The sequence below is a fragment of the Echinops telfairi genome, unplaced genomic scaffold (assembly GCF_000313985.2).
Source record: "Echinops telfairi isolate 266 unplaced genomic scaffold, ASM31398v2 ScPeMD7_7458;HRSCAF=8496, whole genome shotgun sequence".
Taxonomy (NCBI): Eukaryota; Metazoa; Chordata; class Mammalia; order Afrosoricida; family Tenrecidae; genus Echinops; species Echinops telfairi.
Genome location: NW_022111358.1, coordinates 32,822,726 through 32,841,754, shown reverse-complemented (window position 1 = coordinate 32,841,754; position 19,029 = coordinate 32,822,726). Strand labels below are relative to the sequence as shown.

General features: G+C 44.1%; 1 protein-coding gene across 1 annotated transcript in view; it reads left to right on the top strand.

The window, feature by feature from the left end:
• NSF (N-ethylmaleimide sensitive factor, vesicle fusing ATPase) overlaps nt 1–19,029 on the top strand; it is a 147,706-nt gene that overhangs the window by 22,313 nt on the left and 106,364 nt on the right. The window contains exons 2-7 of the mRNA XM_004707240.2: nt 3,090–3,175; nt 4,457–4,556; nt 7,269–7,308; nt 13,372–13,538; nt 17,118–17,225; nt 17,663–17,738. Coding sequence (XP_004707297.1) covers nt 3,090–3,175; nt 4,457–4,556; nt 7,269–7,308; nt 13,372–13,538; nt 17,118–17,225; nt 17,663–17,738 — 577 coding nt within the window. The remainder of the gene's footprint in view (nt 1–3,089; nt 3,176–4,456; nt 4,557–7,268; nt 7,309–13,371; nt 13,539–17,117; nt 17,226–17,662; nt 17,739–19,029) is intronic.

Sequence of the window (19,029 nt, the reverse complement as noted above, 5' to 3'; positions counted from 1 at the left end):
AAAGAAAAAAACGACGGAGGTTCTGGTAGCCACCCAAACAGATGAGTTTGGAACAAGTTTCCAAGAATGGAATCGCAGATTTGACAAATGTATTAAGTGTGATGGAGAGTACTTTGAAGGTGATAAGGCAAATTTTGTAAGAAAATTTGAATACATAGCTTTGGGGGGGAAATTCCTTTTTTGCGGGGGGTAACCGCCCGTATGTACATAAAAGCTGGACAATGAATAAAGGAAGAATTGAAGCCTTGAATGAACGGTGTTGGTGAAGAATATTGATTTACCAAGAACTGCCAGAAGGACGATCTAGTCTGTCTTAGAAGAAGTACAGGCGATGTGTGGATTGTGATAAGAGTTGTATGAGCCCCTAATAAAACGATTTTTTAAAAAAGGAGATACAATGGGGGAAAAAAAGTACAGTCAAGAGGTTCCTTCGAAGGAAGGTTGCATGGCTTCATCTTACATATTTTGGTCATGTTATCAGGAGGAACTGATTCCAGAGAAGGACCTCCTATTTGGTAAAATAGAGAGCCAGAGAAAAAGAGGAGGTCCCTCCCTAATGAGATGGATTGGCAAAGCGGCTGCAACAGTATGAGGCTGGTGCGGATCGGACAGTGCTTCCTTCTGTTATCCAGCAGAGCATCAGACGGACTTGATGGTCCCTACCAAGGATGGCTCACTTGATGAGAAAATGAGATGCCCTGCTTGGTTTGCTGCACCAACACAGATGCTTCTGGCTTACAGTCGGGAGCCCTCTGCACACAGCGTCTGATGTCCTTGGGCGGCCAGACGATTGCTACAGGTTTTCTCCCAGCCCTTTCTGAAGGACATCACTTTGTTAGCAAGTAAACAAGTTGACAAATGAAGAGATAATTTAGCGTTTTGTAAAACTCTTGCTACTTTGGTTCTACTCATTTAATTTTAGGATTTATCTAAAAACAAATGCGAAGTGATTTTATGTTAACTGCACAATAAAATTTTAAATATGAACAGATTTGGGAAAGCGTTATCCATTGAGTGTAGAAACATTTATTCTGCATTATCTGACTCAAGCATGCTATTTGAATTTAGAAGACATTTGGGTAGCTATAGCCATTCTACACAGTTTTTAAAAGACTACGTCTAAAGGAAATAGAGCTGCTCTCTTTTCTTGCTGTGGAGCCCGTGTGTGTTACTGACTGCCAGCGTCATAACAGAAGCAGGCCTGCTGCTAGGCCTCCAACCTTGCAGTGAGCAGCCGCACCCCCTGGGCCAACCCCCCACCCCCTGGTACATAGGAAACTCAAGAAAGCCAGCAGCATTTAGCAGATGGCTGGTCAAGCTGTGACCTTGGAACAAAACGCTGTGTCACTCAGAAAGCAGATGCGTGCCTTCAATTTTGTTCCTCCCAAGTTCTAATTCACAACTGCCACTCAGTTTGCTCTGGAATTCCCCAAGTGATAATGTTTTCATTTTGTACGCCCAATAGAAATACTTTTCATAAATGATATTGCCGATCATATACATAGTAAAACATTCAAACAAACAAACCAGAATCATTTTCATGGAGTTTATTCCGACTCATAGTGACCTATAGCACACTGGCCCCTGTGGGTTTCCAAGACTAAATGTTTACAGAAATAGCAAGCCTCTTCTTTCTCCTGCGAGCTTCTGGTGGCTTCAAGCTGTTGACCTTGAGGTGAGCAACCCAGCACGTAACCCATGATGCCACCGGGGCTTCTAAAACATGAAAAAGGGGAGGTTAAAGATGAAAGCCACAATATTTTAATAATAATTGTTGTCTTATTAATAATTGCAAAATATAAGGATGCTGCTTTATTCTTTAAAAGCTTGGCCTAACATTTTGTGATGCAACTCTTCAGAGACCGGGTTCTAAATTCAGTCTATTTTGCTGCTTGGTTTTATTGGCGCTCAAAGCCTCCATCAAAATGGCGAAGATTGGGCTGTACTTTGAAATCACACACACACAAACATTTTTTACCCCCCTTGTTCAAACTTATTCACCACACAGGAAATGTTTTGTTGAAATTTCTGCAAAGAAATTCCCTAGTATAGTTCCATCTATTTTCTTGGAGACTAATCAGAATGTATTGCATTCCTTCACTGCTAATTAAGGTGTTCCCAAAAAAATCTCAGAAAATCCTCATTTGGAGGATTTCTCGAAAAGCCAGGACATTCCTGTTCCAGCTTTTAAAGCACACAGATATGAAAGGTTTTGGTTTGTTTTTCAGGTAATATGAATTTTGGCCACAGCAAACTCATTTAACAATGGGAATAGTTTCAAAGCTCTCTCCTTGAAGTACCAGACCCTCTTCTGTAGTACAAGACCATCATCTGTGTCCCAGAACAGCAGCTTTGAACATGTAGTCAGACATTTTTATTTTAGGGGCAGAGTGGGGTGGGTCTTTGTTTTGCTTTCCCCTCTAACCGCTCATGGCTTTCCCTCGTGGTTACCACAGGTAAGTGCTTAGTGTTACACCATTCTCTTTTATTAAAAGAGCCCTGGTAGTGTAGAAGGTTTCTTGTTGGGCTGCTAACCACAATCAGCAGTTCAAAACCACTAACTGCTCCTGGAAGAACAATGAGGCTTTCTACTCCTGTAAAAAGTTATAGTCTCAGAAACCCACAGGGGCAGTTCTAGCCTGTTCTATAGGGCCACTGTGAGTCAGAATTAATTCAATGGCAGGTTTCCTTTCTAGCCACTTAGAATCTCTTATAAAAAGATGCTTTTTCATTGTATACGTTATCACTTAATTGAATCTGTGTCAGTCACAACTGGGGGTTAGGGGAGATGGAAAACCAACTTAGGAAAGTCTCTCTCGTGTGAGACCGCTCGCATCCAGGACCGTGAACTGTTCCCAGGTGTCTGCTTCACTGTCCGCTTGCTTTCTCCGTAAGGGCTCTCCTCTCCTTGCGTGCACACTGCCTCCGTGTGGGAAGCGACTGCGAGAGGCCCTTTTTGCTAGCCCCTGTCTGTACAATCCCATGACAGCATAGGCAGGGATGCGACTGCACGTGTGCGGTGGCCGGCTGTTGTACAAAAGTAACAAAACATAACTCCATTTTATTTCCCCCATTGTGACTTTTTGTAGAGCATGCAAGCTGCAAGATGTCCTACAGATGAATTATCGTTAACCAACTGTGCAGTTGTGAATGAAAAGGATTTCCAGTCTGGCCAGTGAGTATCTGACTCTGTTCCCCTCTAACCTGCAAAGTGTTATTTGAGAAACTTGTCGGGAGTCCCTCTTCCTAAGGATTTCCACTCCCATCAAGCTTTCCGGTCTTGGTGGCCCATAGGGGCTGTTCTACTCTGTCCCGTAGGGTCACTGTGAGTCTCCGTGGCAGTGAGTGGGACAGAGGTAGAATTGGTCATCAGCTGCTGGGTAAGGGACTTAGTCTATAAGGTTTGTATTAACATTGTTTCCAGTCCCAGAAATTCTGTGATGAGGAAGTGAACATGGAACCTTCCACAAAGAAACTGAAATATAATCAGTATGAGAACTTATTCTTCTGTGGAATTCATGTACAGATTTCAGATGTTCACATACTGACGATAGAATGACTTAAAATATAATAGATCAAGAACTCGTGAATTGATCAGGAACTCGTGTGCTAGGAGCAAAATGATCTATGAGGTGGCTTCAAAAAGCTCATGGAAAAATGCCTTTCAAAGGTAATAGACTTGCCCCCCAACTCTTTGAATCCCCCCTGGGGAAAGCTTCATGAATAACATTAGGAAATGATAGCACTAGAAACGATATTTTTCAAGAAGATCGTGCTGCTGCCTAGTAGTTTGGAGCTTCCACTTCACTCGCAGACCTTGCTCGCTTCCCGCCGTCAGAGATCATGTCATGGGTGGTTGCTTCCATGGGCAACTTTCCAGCAGTACAACATTCATGGAAATAATTGACATTTACATGAGAGCCAGTGTGGTTTGAGAAAATTATTTCATTCTGCCATCTTTCTAATTTCACAGATTGTTATTGCTTCAGTCTTGTGTCTGCAAAGAGATGTCGTGACTAATCCTAAAAACGAAGACACATGTTCCTGACACATCTAATTTTATTCTCTCCCTGGTATATTATTGGGGCATGAAATAATTTTCAGAAGAGAAAGTTTGCATGGTCTGTACCCAGTTATCAAGGACCCTGATTGGCCTCAGTTTGGTGTAAATTGGGACTGTGATGAAATTGATAGATTGATGGTGTTTTCTGTTGGGGTTAGCCAGATGTGACTTGTGTGTTCAGCCCAAGGTGCTCTGTGCAGCCTAGAAAACGTTTGCATTGCGCTCAGTTTGGGGAAACCATGTTTGTTGCACTTCTAGGTTTTCCAGGTCTTGTAGGATCCCATGTTTCCACCGGGTGTTTGCCCAGTGGCAGTTGTTGGAAACGAACACCCTGGAAACTGGTGGTCTTTATTTCCTTTGGTGTGCACCACTGACGGTGCTTCTGTCTTTCAGGCACGTGGTCGTGCGGACCTCTCCCAACCACAGGTACACGTTTACCCTGAAGACCCACTCCTCCGTGTTCCCAGGGAGCATTGCCTTCAGCTTACCCCAGGTAATTTCTCTGCTCCTGCCTTCTCTTCTCTTCTTGGGAGTCAGAGGAACGGCCGCTCATTGCAAGCAAATGCCACCCGAAATCTGAACTGGCTCCTATGGAAGAAGCACCTGCTGTTGCATGAGGGTTAGAGAGCTGTCCTGAATGGTCTGTCTCATGATGCTGCCTTGCCTTCTGCTTTGCTGACTTAAAAACATTCTGCAGTAATCTCAGTCAAGGAAAGACACACCACCGCACAGCTATTGAGTCAGTGCTGCTCATAGGGAGGTCCGGTGGGCTTCCAAGCCTATAGCTGTTGACAGGAGTAACAGGCCAGTCTGTTTCTTAAGGAGCTGCCTCGGGGGCTTTCAGACTGCCAGCCATTCGGATCACAGCCCAATTCGTAACCACTGCACCACCAGGGCTCCTGTCAATTAGCTGTCAGGTAAAACATCAAGTTAGTGCTAATGTGAACTCTGAAGGAGACAGAATATACAAAAATTACATATGATTTGTAAAATTGGTATATAATAATATTGGTTGTAAAATGTAATGATACCAAACTAATGAATATGATGAGAGTCATGTTTATCTCAAATTATCACTCAATACACAGGTTTCCTAATGGCCAGAAGGGTGGTGGCTGTTACAACGCTGGGTGGAGTATCTGGCCGGGAAATTGCTTAGCATCGCCCCAAGCATTACATACGGGCACACCACGAGATTTGTCTGTAGGCCATTCTCCCGAGGCACACCCTCATGCAGAGAGCCTCACAAGCCTAAGCAGCGTGAAGGTGACCCTCCCCTTCTACTGCACTCTCATAAGCCTTCTCTAAGTCTTCACACGCCAGTGCCTCTTTGTTGGACCGCTTCTCTGTGGTCTATAAATTACAGGTTTGGCACGCTCCTATCCGTTTTCACAGAGCTCTGCTTAGGACTCTGGGGCCAGGAGTAGCTTGAGGTGGGGCTATTTCTCCTTGTCTCGCTCCCTTTTTAAAAACTTCATCCACATTTACCGTATTTCAGCACTTTTGCATTTGTTAGCTCATTGAATTCTTACACCCACCCTATAAGGTAGGTGTTGCTATTATAATGTAGTTCCTGGGTGCTGCAAACCATTCATGTGCTTGGTTTCCGACCCAAAGGTTGGAGTTTTAAGTTCACTCAGAGGTACCTCAGAGGAAAGGCGTTGGCAGTGTGCTTCCAAAAAATCAGCCCGTGAACACTCTGGGACGCACAGTTCTACTCTGCCCACCTTTCCTTTATGTGGCTCCAAAATGGTGGCTTCTCGGCTATAGTATTCCTTTCACTCGACAGCACTGGTTTATCATCACCTTCCAGGGAGGCTGCCTTACAGATCCAAGCACAGAACTGAAATGTGACTTCCTTGTGACTCAGAGTCTGGGCTTTACACAGCATGCTGCCAAAGTCTAGGCTGGCAGAAAGTAGGACGACATGCTACGGAAGTCCATCTGGGGAGGAGAAGGACAGAGAGAAGCAAGGGGTGTATTGCAACTTCTAGACTACATACCAAAACCCACAGTGTTCAGATGGGTAGGCAAGATTCTGATTTTCAGCCCCCAAATTATTTCTCACTGTTCTTTGGAGTGTTCCCAATAATTGGTCATTTTGAATTTCTATTAAGCCAGTTCCAAATTCCTTCCTAGACACACTCTGGCTTGGCTCTGTGCATTCTGATCATTTTAACTAGTGAAGACTTGGGGAGGCTAAATTCTTGTTGTCACTGCCTGAAAATCCTTTGGCTGCTAAACAGACAGTTGTGAATATGGAACAATTTGATTCCCTGCTTGGGTTCCATGGAGATTATCATCTGATAGCATTTTATTGCGTTTCCAGTGAAGGTTTCCACAGCAGTCTAGGTTCCCGTCAGCAACTGCTGCACAGTGTTCAGTGACAGTGGTTCCAGAATGGGTGGACGTTCTCATGTTTTCCTTCTGGTTGTTCCACCACCGTGAATCTAGTTTCCCTACCTCCTTCCATCCTCATCTTTGTTTTAAGGTTATTGTTGACTGTTTGATCTCATGTAGGTGGTTTTTTGAAGGAGCATAGTACCAACATGTGAGATTCATTATTTTGTGACTCTACATGTACTTACAGTAGTTTAGCTACACGGTGACCTCAGGGGTTTGGGTTCAAGCTTTAAAGAGTTATCTTCTGGCAATTGCCTTAGAAAGTTCTGTAGTCTCAACTAGTTCAGTAAGTCTAGGGTTTTATTTTGTTTTGCTTTTAGGAATTTGTGGTTGTTTCACATTTTTCTCTCATTTTATCAGGGTTCAACCACTGTGGCCCTGCTTAGAATGACTGGTAATTGGCCTTGGGTAGATGATGCCGTTGTTCTTGTAGACTTTGTCTCGTGCAGTAGTTCTCAACCTTCCCAATGCTGTGACTCTTTAATAGTTCCTCATGTTGTGATGACCCCCAACCATAAAATTATTTTCTGTTGCTACTTCATAACTGTAATTTTGCTACTGTTAAGACCTTCAGGAGCATGATACTGTGCAAAGGTGTACCCTGCTCTGCGGTGTTGGCTTTACTGCAAAGAGATATGCCTTGTGTATTTAGAGGACAGATGTTCAAATCCACACTGTAGCATGCCATATTTTGGTCTTGGACTATGTTCTTGAAGGTCATGGAAATTTCTTTTTGTCATTTCTCTACTTTTGATTGACTTGGTTTTAAGTGTCTTTTCCCCCTCTCTTTAAAATTTTATAGCGGAAATGGGCCGGACTTTCTATTGGACAAGAAATAGATGGTAAGTATGCATTTTAGCTACCTGATTTGCTTTATAGTTTTCATGCAGCCACTGAGCTCTAGACCAGTTCTCTATCACTGTCAGGCTAAGCGTTCCTGCTAGTCAGATGACTGGTTAGGCTCATGAGAATGGAAAGGACATGGCTAGGGGCCCCACCTCTTTCTCTGCCTTCCTCTCTGCCTGGAAGTGACAATATCATCTAATATTCATAGCTCCCAGAATATATACAAGGAAAACATGTGCAACACCATTATTTACTATTTACCATAGGAGCTCTCGGTAAAAGTGCTAAGATAAAAAAAGGTGAATGAATTGTTGCGAGACCAGGAAAATAGCCAGAGAAGCCTTCCTGTGCATTGGAGTTCTGAAGAAGGTCAGGAAGTAGGTAGAAAGCACCAGGGTGACAGGCTTTTAGAATGAAAAATTGTGTGAATAAAGTGTATAGGGGCTGGGACAAGCACGTCATCGAGGTGCTCAGGCAGTCTCTTTCTGGTGGAAAGGGGAAATCTAAGTGGGCTGTAGCCAGTGAGAGTAGAGTATGAGCAGAGGGTCTAGAGTACATACCAGATCTCTGGGGAGCTACACAAAGGACACTTTTTGCGGATTTCTGAATGATTCCACCAAAACCTGACCTTTGGAGAGGGATTCACGTTTTGCTGTGGAGCGTAGTAAAGAATGGAGAGAAGTCGTGAGCTCAGAGGACAGTCTGGAGGTCAGTTGATTTGTCGGCAGATAGTGCAGTTTCCCGTGAACTCTTGGAAGGTCCCTAGTGTATTTTTCCCCCTGAATCATTTGAGACTAAGTTGCAGAAATCATGCTTCTTTACCTGTATATGTATACTTTGCGAGCACAAGGGAGCTTCAAAAAGTTCTTGGGAAAATGGAAAGATAAGGAATTTCCCCACAAACCTTTTGAAGCCCCCTCATATTTCCTAAGCTCAGAGATGTGCTCTCACAGTATAGTTCTCAAATTCAGGAGATTAAACACTGGTACTTCTTTCTAACCTATAGTTCGTACTCCAGACTTGCTAATTGTTCTAATTATCTCCTTTATAACATTTATTTTCATGTTTTATGGATACAGGTGTTTAAGGCACAGAATCTTTCTTTCATCATGCTGGTAAAGCACATCCATTTCTTGGCTTTCAGAAATTCTCTGCTTTCTGTTTATAACCCCTTCCACTCAGAATCTCTCCCTAGGGGAGTCCATATCATGACGTTGGGTTTATAACAGTCACCTTTAAGTAGTTCTAGTTCCCAGCTATATCTTTGGAAACACTGATATAAATGGTTCATAACACCTTCTCACTTGAAGCATCTTGAGAAGCTGAGAAAGTAGAAGAGTTTAACACTGAAGTGAAGTAGGTCAGTGTCGATCAGCGTTCCCAAAAGTGTTTCCCTGGGACCTGCTGGAATGATCCAGAAGGAGCTGAAAAAGTAGATACTTACACTTTATCTGGGATTGTGGGCTGTTGTTCAAATGTTTTTAATGGCCAGGGGGACTCAGTAATTTTTTTTTTTTTTGAAAAGGGGATATTAGGCCAAGTAAGTTAGGAAGCCTTACAGGTAGACCAGTGTGATCCAGATCCCCTCATTTTGTAGATGTGGAAATTCAGGGGGCCTAGGACTCTCTATCTGTAGGGTTTGACCATGATAAAAATGAACATTGGTAGAAAGAAAATAATAAAAATGGATTTATATGTAGTCTAAGTCTCTAGTTTCCTTAAATTTCTTTTTCTAAATATAGGGCAAAGTATGCTTGAATTTGACTTTTTTTTTTTTTTTTTAATTTATTTTTTTTTAACATTTTATTAGGGGCTCATACAACTGTTATCACAATCCATACACACATCAATTGTGTAAAGCGCATTTGTACATCGTTTCTCAAAACATTTTCTCTCCATTTAAACCCCCGACATTAGGTCCTTATTTTTCCCCTCCCTCCCCGCTCCCACCTCCCGCATGAGCCCTTGATAGTTTATAAATGGGTATTTTGTCATATCTTGCCCAGTCCGACGTCTCCCTTCATCCACTTTTCGGTTGTCTGTCCCTCAGGGAGGAGGTGACACACAGTTCCATGTAATCGGTTCCCTCTTTCCTACCCATTCTCCCTTTACCTTCCCTGTTTTGCCACTCACACCACTGGTCCTATAGGGCTCATCCGTCCTGGATTCCCTGTATTTTCAGTTCCTATCTGTACCAGTGTACCTCCTCTGGTCCAGCCAGTCTTGCAAGATAGAATTCGAGTCATGGTAGTGGGAGCGGGGAGGAAACCTTTAGGAACTAGAGGAAGATTGTATTTCTTATCATTGTTACATCGCACCCTGACTGGCTCATCTCCTCCCCGAGACCCCTCTGCAAGGGGAGAATTTGACTTTTAATGTACATATTTTCTGTCATAAAAAGTTTATAGAAACTTAAGGTTATAAATCTTAATTAGCTTTAAAATGTGTTTTGTGGCATAAATTGTCTTTTAAAAAGGTATTCTCCTGCCACCAGAAATACTTATTTAAATTATAGAGTTCTTAAAAGAGAGAAATCAGAGTCTTAATGGACAAAATTGTAAAACCAAGTGATCAGGCAGGATGAATGTAAGGATACATGAGCTTGAGGCAGGGGAGAGTGTTGTGGGCTGGACTGGGTAACCGTAACTGTTGGAAACCAGGTCCATGTAACTTGAGAGAGACGCAGGTAATAATTGGATAAAAAGGTGTGGTCTGCTGTGAAGAGGGGCTCTGATGTCAAGAATTTTTGAGTTCTTTCTGAAAAGTGAGAGTTTGTATTGAAGCCAGGGATTTTAGTCTGAGGAAATCTTATAGAAGAGCCTTCCCTATCTAGCAAAAACACGTTTTAAGTACTGTAAACTATCAGGTAACATATTTGTGACCATTGCATATCTATCAAATGGAATGTCTAAACACAGTTTATTAAAAAAATTGATAAATTACTGCTTACTTTTAAAAATGTCTTTTAAAAAACTAGTCTGTTTAACATTAAATGACTACTAGACATGAAACAAGAAAACGTTTTCAGAAGTTTTTCTTCCTTGGCCTCTAGATCTTCAGGGTAGCTGCCCTCCCTTTGGGGGCTGACCATGGTGCTCCCTTGACACTGTCCATGGTGCTGACCAGTGAAATTGTAGTAGGTTGGTCTTTTCTGTATGGAAACATGGAATTGAAATTAAGAGGAACTTGAAAATGATGATCAGTAATGGAAATATGTTAATAAGCTTGTTTAAATTTCTTGGTATAAGGATAATACCATACATATATGTGTGTGTATGTAGACATTCACACCTTACCACATTACAGTGTTATTTTGGAGTTTGTAATGCCCCAAATTGTATCACACTGTACATGCTCTTCAGCATGCTTTTCCTGCGCTATTATGTGTTCATGGGCCATCCGTCTTTATTAAATATACACCTTTTTACTGTAATTGCCATCCAGTATGTCACATTATGAACTTACCATCTTTTAGTCATCATTCCCCCGCCGGTTAGCAGGTTTTCAGCGTTTGACTGTTATGAATAATGCTACCCTGAGCTCTCCTTACAGAAGTGCTCTGTCGTCTTTTGGGGACAGAAACACCAGCACATACAGTTGCTGGGTCACCCTGGTCATGTTCACATTAACATGTAAACTTCCATCTTCACTATCTGGGGAAACTGCTCAGCCCACTCACCTGTGAACGTTGCTCAGCATACGCCCTGGGCTTTTTAGAAAATGTTAGGAGAACAAAGCCTACTGAAGTGAAGGCAAGAGCTTTGAACTTATTTGAACTTAATCTATGATCTTTAGTGCATTATCCATCTCTTACTTTAGTTTTCTTTGTTATTTTACTTTTGAAAATGTTTATCTTAAAAATATATGTATTCTGTTATAACACAGCCATCCGAAATATAAAAATCTCCATTCAAAGAATTTATAGAAAATCTTTGTAAGTAAATGGCAGGAATATAAGAAAGATATTTGAACAGAAGTTAGAGTTTAGTTGACAGGACCAAGACCAGCCTCCTCAATTTATAGATGTGAAAACTTAAGACACAGAAAACTTAAATTATTTCCTTAGCTGCTGCTTCTAGTTGCTGGTCAAGTCTGTTAAAACACGCAAAAGCAAACTCCAAAGGTCGCAGGAAGAGAACAGCTTTGCAAACCGCTGGAATCTTTGCAGACAGCTCATCCAGTCGAGCAAACGACAGCTACACTGAGTGACTTTTTGGTCTGGCTTCTTGCTCTTTGACCACACTAACTCACAAAAGCACTGGGCTCTTGTCCAAAGCAGACATGAAAAGCGATCTTCTTCTGTATTGTGGGCCTTTGCGAGAATTGTTGACGCCTTCTTAACCAGCGTGGTTGGGGCTGGTAGCTCAGTGAAGAGAAAGAGTTGGTTTTCTTGGGGGCTGTATTGTTGTCCATGCAGAAACATCCCCCGTGATTTCCTCATGGGTTTCTCTGCAATGCACAGGGACCTGAGACCCTTGAGAAGCCACTGGGCATGCAGGGTACTGGACTTTTTCTGAATTTTTTCCTCAACCTTTTACAATGCTTTTGCCCAGACATAATTAACGGTCATTTAAAAAAGAACTCTTCTTCAAGTTTTCCCAAAGTACTTACTTTAGTTTTATAAACATTCATTCTAGAGTGGCAAGATGTTGAACAGTTTTTATACTCAGCTCACCATCTTCAAGTTGATTCTAACGCTTGGTGACCGTACAGGACAGATTAGAGCTGCCCCTTTGTGTTTCCGAGGCTGTAAGTCTTTATGGGAGCAGCAAGCCTCATCTTTCTCTCGAAGAACAGCTGGTGGGTTCAAACTGCTGACCTTGCAGTTAGCAGCCCAACCTGTGCCACCGGGGCTCCCATTTTCCATACTAGTTCATTGTATTGCCTCGCTCCTCCAACTGGCGTACAGAGAGTCGAGAATGAGCTTAGTTGACTTGGGATACGCAGCGACTCCAGGGTGCGCGAGGCCTCCGAGCTGAGGACCCGATGAGGTGCAAACAGCCTGGGACAGAAGAGACGGATGGAAGTTTGACATTCCTACCGGCAAGTCCGCTCACCAGAATTTGGTGACAGGAAGCATCTACTGTGACCCTTGGGGGCCATTGGCAGACTGGGACAGTGGTCTTCAGGGACCACAAGGGACAAGTAAAGTTCGTGTGCCTTCGGCCCTCCTGGAGGCTCTTGTTTTCCAGGCATGAGAGCATAATGGCGTTGTCCTGCTGGGAACGCAAGGACAAGGACCTCCTTGAACTTCCCTGGGTAACTTAGCTTGCCTGACCCTGCCATCGTGGCCCCAGAGCAATACCTGCACACCACAATGAAGTTTTTTTGCTTTAAGGCTTTGTAAATTGGCATTTAAAACTATACTTTCTAAGCTCATTTAACAGCCAGACTCTGTCCACCTCCCCTAGAAGTGCTGTTAGCGGGGAGATCGGTTGTTTCCCTTTACCGGTCCATGAGTACGTTTAGTACCTAACAGACCCTGGCAGATGCTCTGTCGACAAAGGGGAACAAAGACATGGTTATTACCCTGCCCTGCATGTTGTCTGTCTAGAACTTACTGTAGTTCTCTGGGCAAAGTAGGTGCTCAGGGAATATTTTTGTAGTATTACACGGCTTTTGGAAGAAATCCCGAGTGAATGTTGTTCCTCACACCGCTTTTGTCCTGCATCCTGCAACGCCAGGGCCCAAACATCCTCCCGTCTCTCCCCTTAGCTCTCTCTGTGGTAAAGGAAAGCCTTGCCTGAAACAGCACATTCTGCCACTCCACAGGGGTCATCTTGGCTTCTGGGCTCTGAGAAAGGGGGGTGCTTCGCGCTCGGTACTGGGGCGGGCGCCACCCATCGTGTTCTGATGAGTCCGGATGGGGAAGAAAGCTGCTAAGGGAGTGTTTGCCTCCCTGTAAGTCTGCCGCAGTGCCTCTCTAAAGAAGGCCATAGGCCAAGTGCTGTTATGGTTCATTCATGTGGGACTTGCGGTGACGTTAAAGTGCAGCATGTACGTGGTGTCCCTGTGATTGTTTTTCTTTTCTTTTTTTCAATGTATCTCTCTCTCCTTAGTCTCCTTGTATACATTTGACAAGGCCAAACAATGCATCGGCACAATGACCATGGAGATTGATTTCCTGCAGAAAAAAAACATCGACTCCAACCCTTACGACACTGACAAGATGGCGGCAGAGTTCATTCAGCAGTTCAACAACCAGGCTTTCTCTGTGGGACAGCAGGTAGCGGCCCCTTTTCGTTCCTTCCTCTTGCTTTTCAGCACTTCCCCGAAATCCTGGCTGCTTTGTTCACCTGGAGAGGAGCTTTGTAGATGACCAGGTGAATCCAAGAGGGCAGTGAAAATGTAGGGAAGCCCCTTCCTAGCCCGCCAAGAGTGATCATCCTGCTCTCTGTCTCTTTCCCGTCTGCCCTTTCATTCGCCGAAAAACCAAACACATCGCTTTAGGTAAGACAAGACTGGCTCAAGCCTAAAGAGGAATTTTTTTTTTAAGAGGAATTCTAAAATGACTTTTAGATTACAATGTCATATATAATAATGGCAACCTTTCCTCCAGGAATCTGGGGAGACTGCAGACTTCCAGATCTCAAGTTTTTTACTTATTTCTTTTTTTATTTTTAAATCATTTTATTGGGGGCTCGTACAACTCTTATCACAATCCGTACATACATCCATTGTGTCAAGCACATTTGTACATTTGTTGCCCTCATCATTCTCAGAACATTTGCTTTCGGAGAGCAAATGTTCTGAGAATGATGAGGGTAACGAATGTACAAATGTGCTTTATACAATGGATGGATGTACGGATGGTGATAAGAGTTGTATGAGCCCCCCAAAAATGAATTTTTAAAAAATTGCTTTTTACTTGAGCCCTTGGTATCAGCTCCTCATTTTCCCCTACCCCCCTGCCCCCCTACTTATTTCTAGTAAAGCCCCCCTGCACCTCTTTTTTGTTTTTGTTTCCTGGGGTGTCTTCTTCCTTTCACAGATGTGTTTTTTAACCCTTTTTTGGCTTAAGGACCTCTATCAGGATCTTAAAAAATCATGTGTTATTGTTTTCAGATTTTTCTCATGTAAAACACTAATTGGCTGCTAGTCCCCCCTTTGGGATTGAAGTCAATATGATACTGTTGGAAGAAATACTGTCCTTTTAAAACGTGAGTGCCTGAGAATTCCTGGCTGCTCTGTACACACTGAGGGACCAGCCGTTGCTCCTTTGACCTTGTCACGTTTGTCTCCTCATCTGGGACTTCCCTTACTCATTCCTGCCCCTCCTGCCCTCACTCCATCAGTGGCAGAAGTGGTCCCGACGTCCCCTGCAGTCCTGGGTTCCTTTCAGGGAGTCTGTGGTGCCCCAACTATTTCCATAGAAACACCATGACGTTTTCTGTTGTTTTCCAATCCTCTCGAGTGTACGATGGAGTTTGCTGGAAAGGACTGGCCACGCAGCACACTGACTGCTACAGCCAGCCGACCCACCATCCGGCCACCCCCCGGGACACCAGACACAAAGGCTGGGGAGAGACAGCCACAGGGCCACCAATTAAAGATATGCTTTCTATTTACACATAATGGATTTCTTATCATTATTTTTAAGTGCATCTACAAGTACCTTTTTGGTAGTGTTTCCTTATTCCTAGCTTTGTGGAAATTCTCATATATGGTGAGCATCAGTAGTTACATACCCACATAAACACCAGCCCTTTAGGGTCTGGAGAATCAGGAGTCTGAAGGGGCCTGAGACGGAGCTGCTCTGTATCCTTCCGATCGATGGCTGTTGGCTTCCCTAGACTGCTCTCGTTGCCGCTCACCTGGGGAGTGAAGTAAGCCAGTGGTGGAGAGAAGCTGTGGAAGTTACAGAGCTATTGAAGGGAAGCTAGCATCAGTTCCTCCCATTCATTCTCCCGCTCCCGGAAATGGCATCAAGTCTAGATTCTAGAAGAGCAAGAGTCTGAGGATCCGGAGAATCCCACATTCTAGTATCCACCTTTTCCAAGTGGCAGCTGAAGAAAAAGAACACAGTCCACATAATCATTTAATGAGTACCTGAACTGGAATGGACCCAAGATTATCTCTCTAACCTCCTCATTTCACAAGTGAGGAATTTTAGGTCCAGAAAAGGTATGTGACCTACCTATGGCTACATAGGCAGGGCCACTACTGAGACCAAAAGCCGTGAATCTGTTGGTCCATTAGACAAGTATTTGTTAACACCCGGCATGTTCCAAGCATTGTTTTAAGCAGTGTGGCTCAGCAGTGAACACCATGGTGGAACGAGGCCCCCAGACTTGACTTTACATAGGTCACCCCAGAGGGCTCTCAGAGTGACGTTTCACTGATAGCTTGTTGACTGCTTATCCATTCCTTCCAGAAGCTTCAGTCTTTTTTGACTGTTGATTGTGTCCAACTTGCCAATGAAGCTTACTTCATTATTTTTACCCTTTCTAGTTTTAATATATTAATAGGAAGCATTTTTGATCATTTAACAATATAAAATGATTAATTTAAAAAGTAATACAATGAATCAGTAGTTAAAAAACCAGTCACATGCAGATATGTACCATCCATGAAGAGAAGCTCTTCCAGAAGGCAGAGGGGGGAAGTGCCTTTCTGGGAAGCACTGTTCTTCGGCTTCATTGCTGCTTGGCATCCTTAGAAGGAGCCTGGTGGTGCAGTGGTTGGTAGTGTACTCAGCCGCTGAATGAAAGGTGGGCTCTTTGAGCCACCAGCAGCTCCGTGGAAGAAAAGCCTTGGCAATCCACACCTGTAAAGACCCGTGGGGCAGTTATGTGTCACTGTGAGTCAGGATGAACTTCACAGCCTGCCCCACCCCCGGAGGTCACCATGTGTGAGAACGGACCCGACAGCAGTGGGCTTGGGGGCTTGTGCTCACAGTTGTGGTGGGTTAACAGACAGCTCAGCCTGTGAAGCGTCTTGCTCATCAGGACACAATAGATACTGGGAGAATGAAGGGTAGACCCTTCCAAAGCTCCTCCTGCACCTGTACCGAAAAACCACACTCGGTGCCATGGAGTCGATGCCGACTCATAGCACCCCCATAGGACAGGGTAGAACTGCCCCTGTGAGTTTCCAAGACGGTCACTCTTTATGGGCATAGAAAGCCCTGCCTTTCTCACTCAGGGCGGCCAGTGGTTTCCAACTGCTGACCTTGTGGATCACAGCCCAGCTTGTAACCACTACGCCACCAGGGCTCCGCCCTGTACCTGTAGGACAGGCCTTTGGGGACTGGTTGTGGAGAAGGATGGAGTTCTGAGTCACAAACCCTGGCTTGACCCCTGGGACTGTCATTGATGGAGACTCTGGATCACATTGCTTAACCCGTTTTTCCCCGGGGCTCAGCTGCCTCATTAGCACAGCTGCAGAGGGGTCTGCTTCTGGAGCATCTCTGAATATCGAGTGGTAGGATGCACACCCCCTCCCCCCCGTAGATGTTGGCATTTGGCAAACCAAACCCACTGCCCTGGAATCAACTCCGACCCTTAGCCACCCCTCTGTAGGGAGCAGATGAGTCCCATCGTTCTCCCTCGGGGAGGTGGATGGGTTTTAACTGCCGACCCTGCCCTTGGCAGCCCACCTATGCCAACCCACTGTGCCCGCACAACTTGTGGTGCCTGGCAGGCACTCGGGTATCAGTGCCCTTTTCCTCTCGTTACCTGTGGGACAGATGTAGAAGGGATAGCAGGAGAAGGCGCCTTTTCTGCATTTGGAAAACAGTGATGTTGAGACCATCAAGCCATCCTATCATGAAGTGATTTTCCCCCTGTGTCTCTTTTCTGCCCAGCTTGTGTTTAGCTTCAATGAAAAGCTGTTTGGCCTCCAGGTGAAGGATATTGAAGCCATGGATCCTAGCATCCTGCAGGGGGAGCCCGCCACAGGCAAAAGACAGAAGGTGTGGTTTTGCTTTGATCTGGGAATCTGAGCCATCTTTGATAATGTGAATTCTGTAGCTAAGCAGAATTTTCCGGCCCATTCTCTTACACATCAATTTATGTAAAGTTGTTAAAATATATTTATTTGGAGATCTGATGGAAATTTGAAAATCGCACATATATTTGTAATCATAGTTGAATACGGACACTACTTACAGTAACATTGTTAAAAGGTCCTTAGCTAAGCAATAAAAAGGCATTGGCGACAAAATATGTTCGTTGAAATAAACTACGGGGTTGGAGGAGGTAGCTTTGAGAGAACTACCTGTAACTCATGCTAATTGGGAAGGCGTGCTTAGTTAGCACAGATAGACCTGGCTTCCCCTTCCCTTTTAGCCTTGTTTTGAGAAGCTGCAGGTCTGTTCATAGACTAACTAGCTGTTGTCTTTCTATACAGATTGAAGTAGGACTGGTGGTTGGAAACAGCCAGGTTGCATTTGAAAAAGCGGAGAACTCGTCACTCAGTCTGATAGGTAAGATGACGGTTTTCACAACATTCTGCCTGATGTGGGGAGATCTGTGCTGTGTGGGACTCGGTGGTCGGTGGGCACCTTTCACTCGGAGAAGGAGAGGCCACAGCAGCTTGAACGGAGTCCTTATAAAACCATGGGATGTTCACACCTATTAGATATGCTGCTGTTCTAGGGGCCTGGGGAACCTTTTTATTTGCCAAGGGCCATGTTGATATTTGTGACATGATTCATGGGCCGTACTGGTCAAGCATTTAATTTGCTCACCCCTCATGTGCTGGCTGGAACTGCTTCTCTTTGGTGAGGCGTGTGATGTTAGTTGGTATTGATGATTTCTTGGGCCTCAAAGGGCCTGAGAAGGAGCCCTGGTGGCAGCGTGGTTACTCTTTGGGCTGCTAACCTCAAAGTCAGCTGTTCAAAACCACCAGCCAGCTCCTCAGGAGAGAGGTGAGACTTTCGACTTTCAGAGTCGTCATTAGATCAGCCCTGCCCAATGGAAATACAATGTGAGCCTCATATATAATGGCTAACTTCCTAGTAGCCACATTGAAAATAAGGAACAGGACCAGATCAATGTAATTTTATTCCAAGTTGCAAAAAAGAGTCGAGAGTTTCTGTATCCCTCCCCCTAGCCCACCCTGATAGTAGCATCTTATGGAACCTCGGTACAGTTAGCAAAACCAAGCCATGGACATTGTTCCAAGTCAAATTTGTACACATTTTGTTTTAATTCCTCCATTTCAATCCCCTCATGGTTTGAACTATAAACTATCCAAAATCCTCCCAGTGTTTCCATATAAGTGTTGCTCTTTTGATCATACGTATGTGTTGCTTCTAAGAGGGGTGTGAGTTCACTTCCAGATGTGAAGGTTATCTGAGGGTCATAGTCTTGGAGGTCCCACCAGTCTCTATCCAACCAATAAGCCTGATCTCATGTCACATTTTTTGCCCGTTCTATCCAGGATGGGGCCTTGCTCAGAGCAGTTAGTCGTGGTTTCAGGGTTGTGGAGACTGATATGTGCTTGGTCTTTTAGTCCTTTGAACAAATTCTTTCCTTGTGTCTTTGATGGTCTCACTATCCTCTGGACGGGGAGAGACCAGTATTTGCACCTTGGATGGCTGCTCACAGTGTACATTTTTAAAATGTGACTGTTTTCATGCTGTAAAACATGTGCTTTTAAGGAACCTAATCAATGCAACATAATTTTTAATGGCACACTATATATAAGGATCCCTGGTGTTGCTGTAATTTAAACTCGGCCACCAACCTCAAGTTCAGCAGTTTAAACCTCAG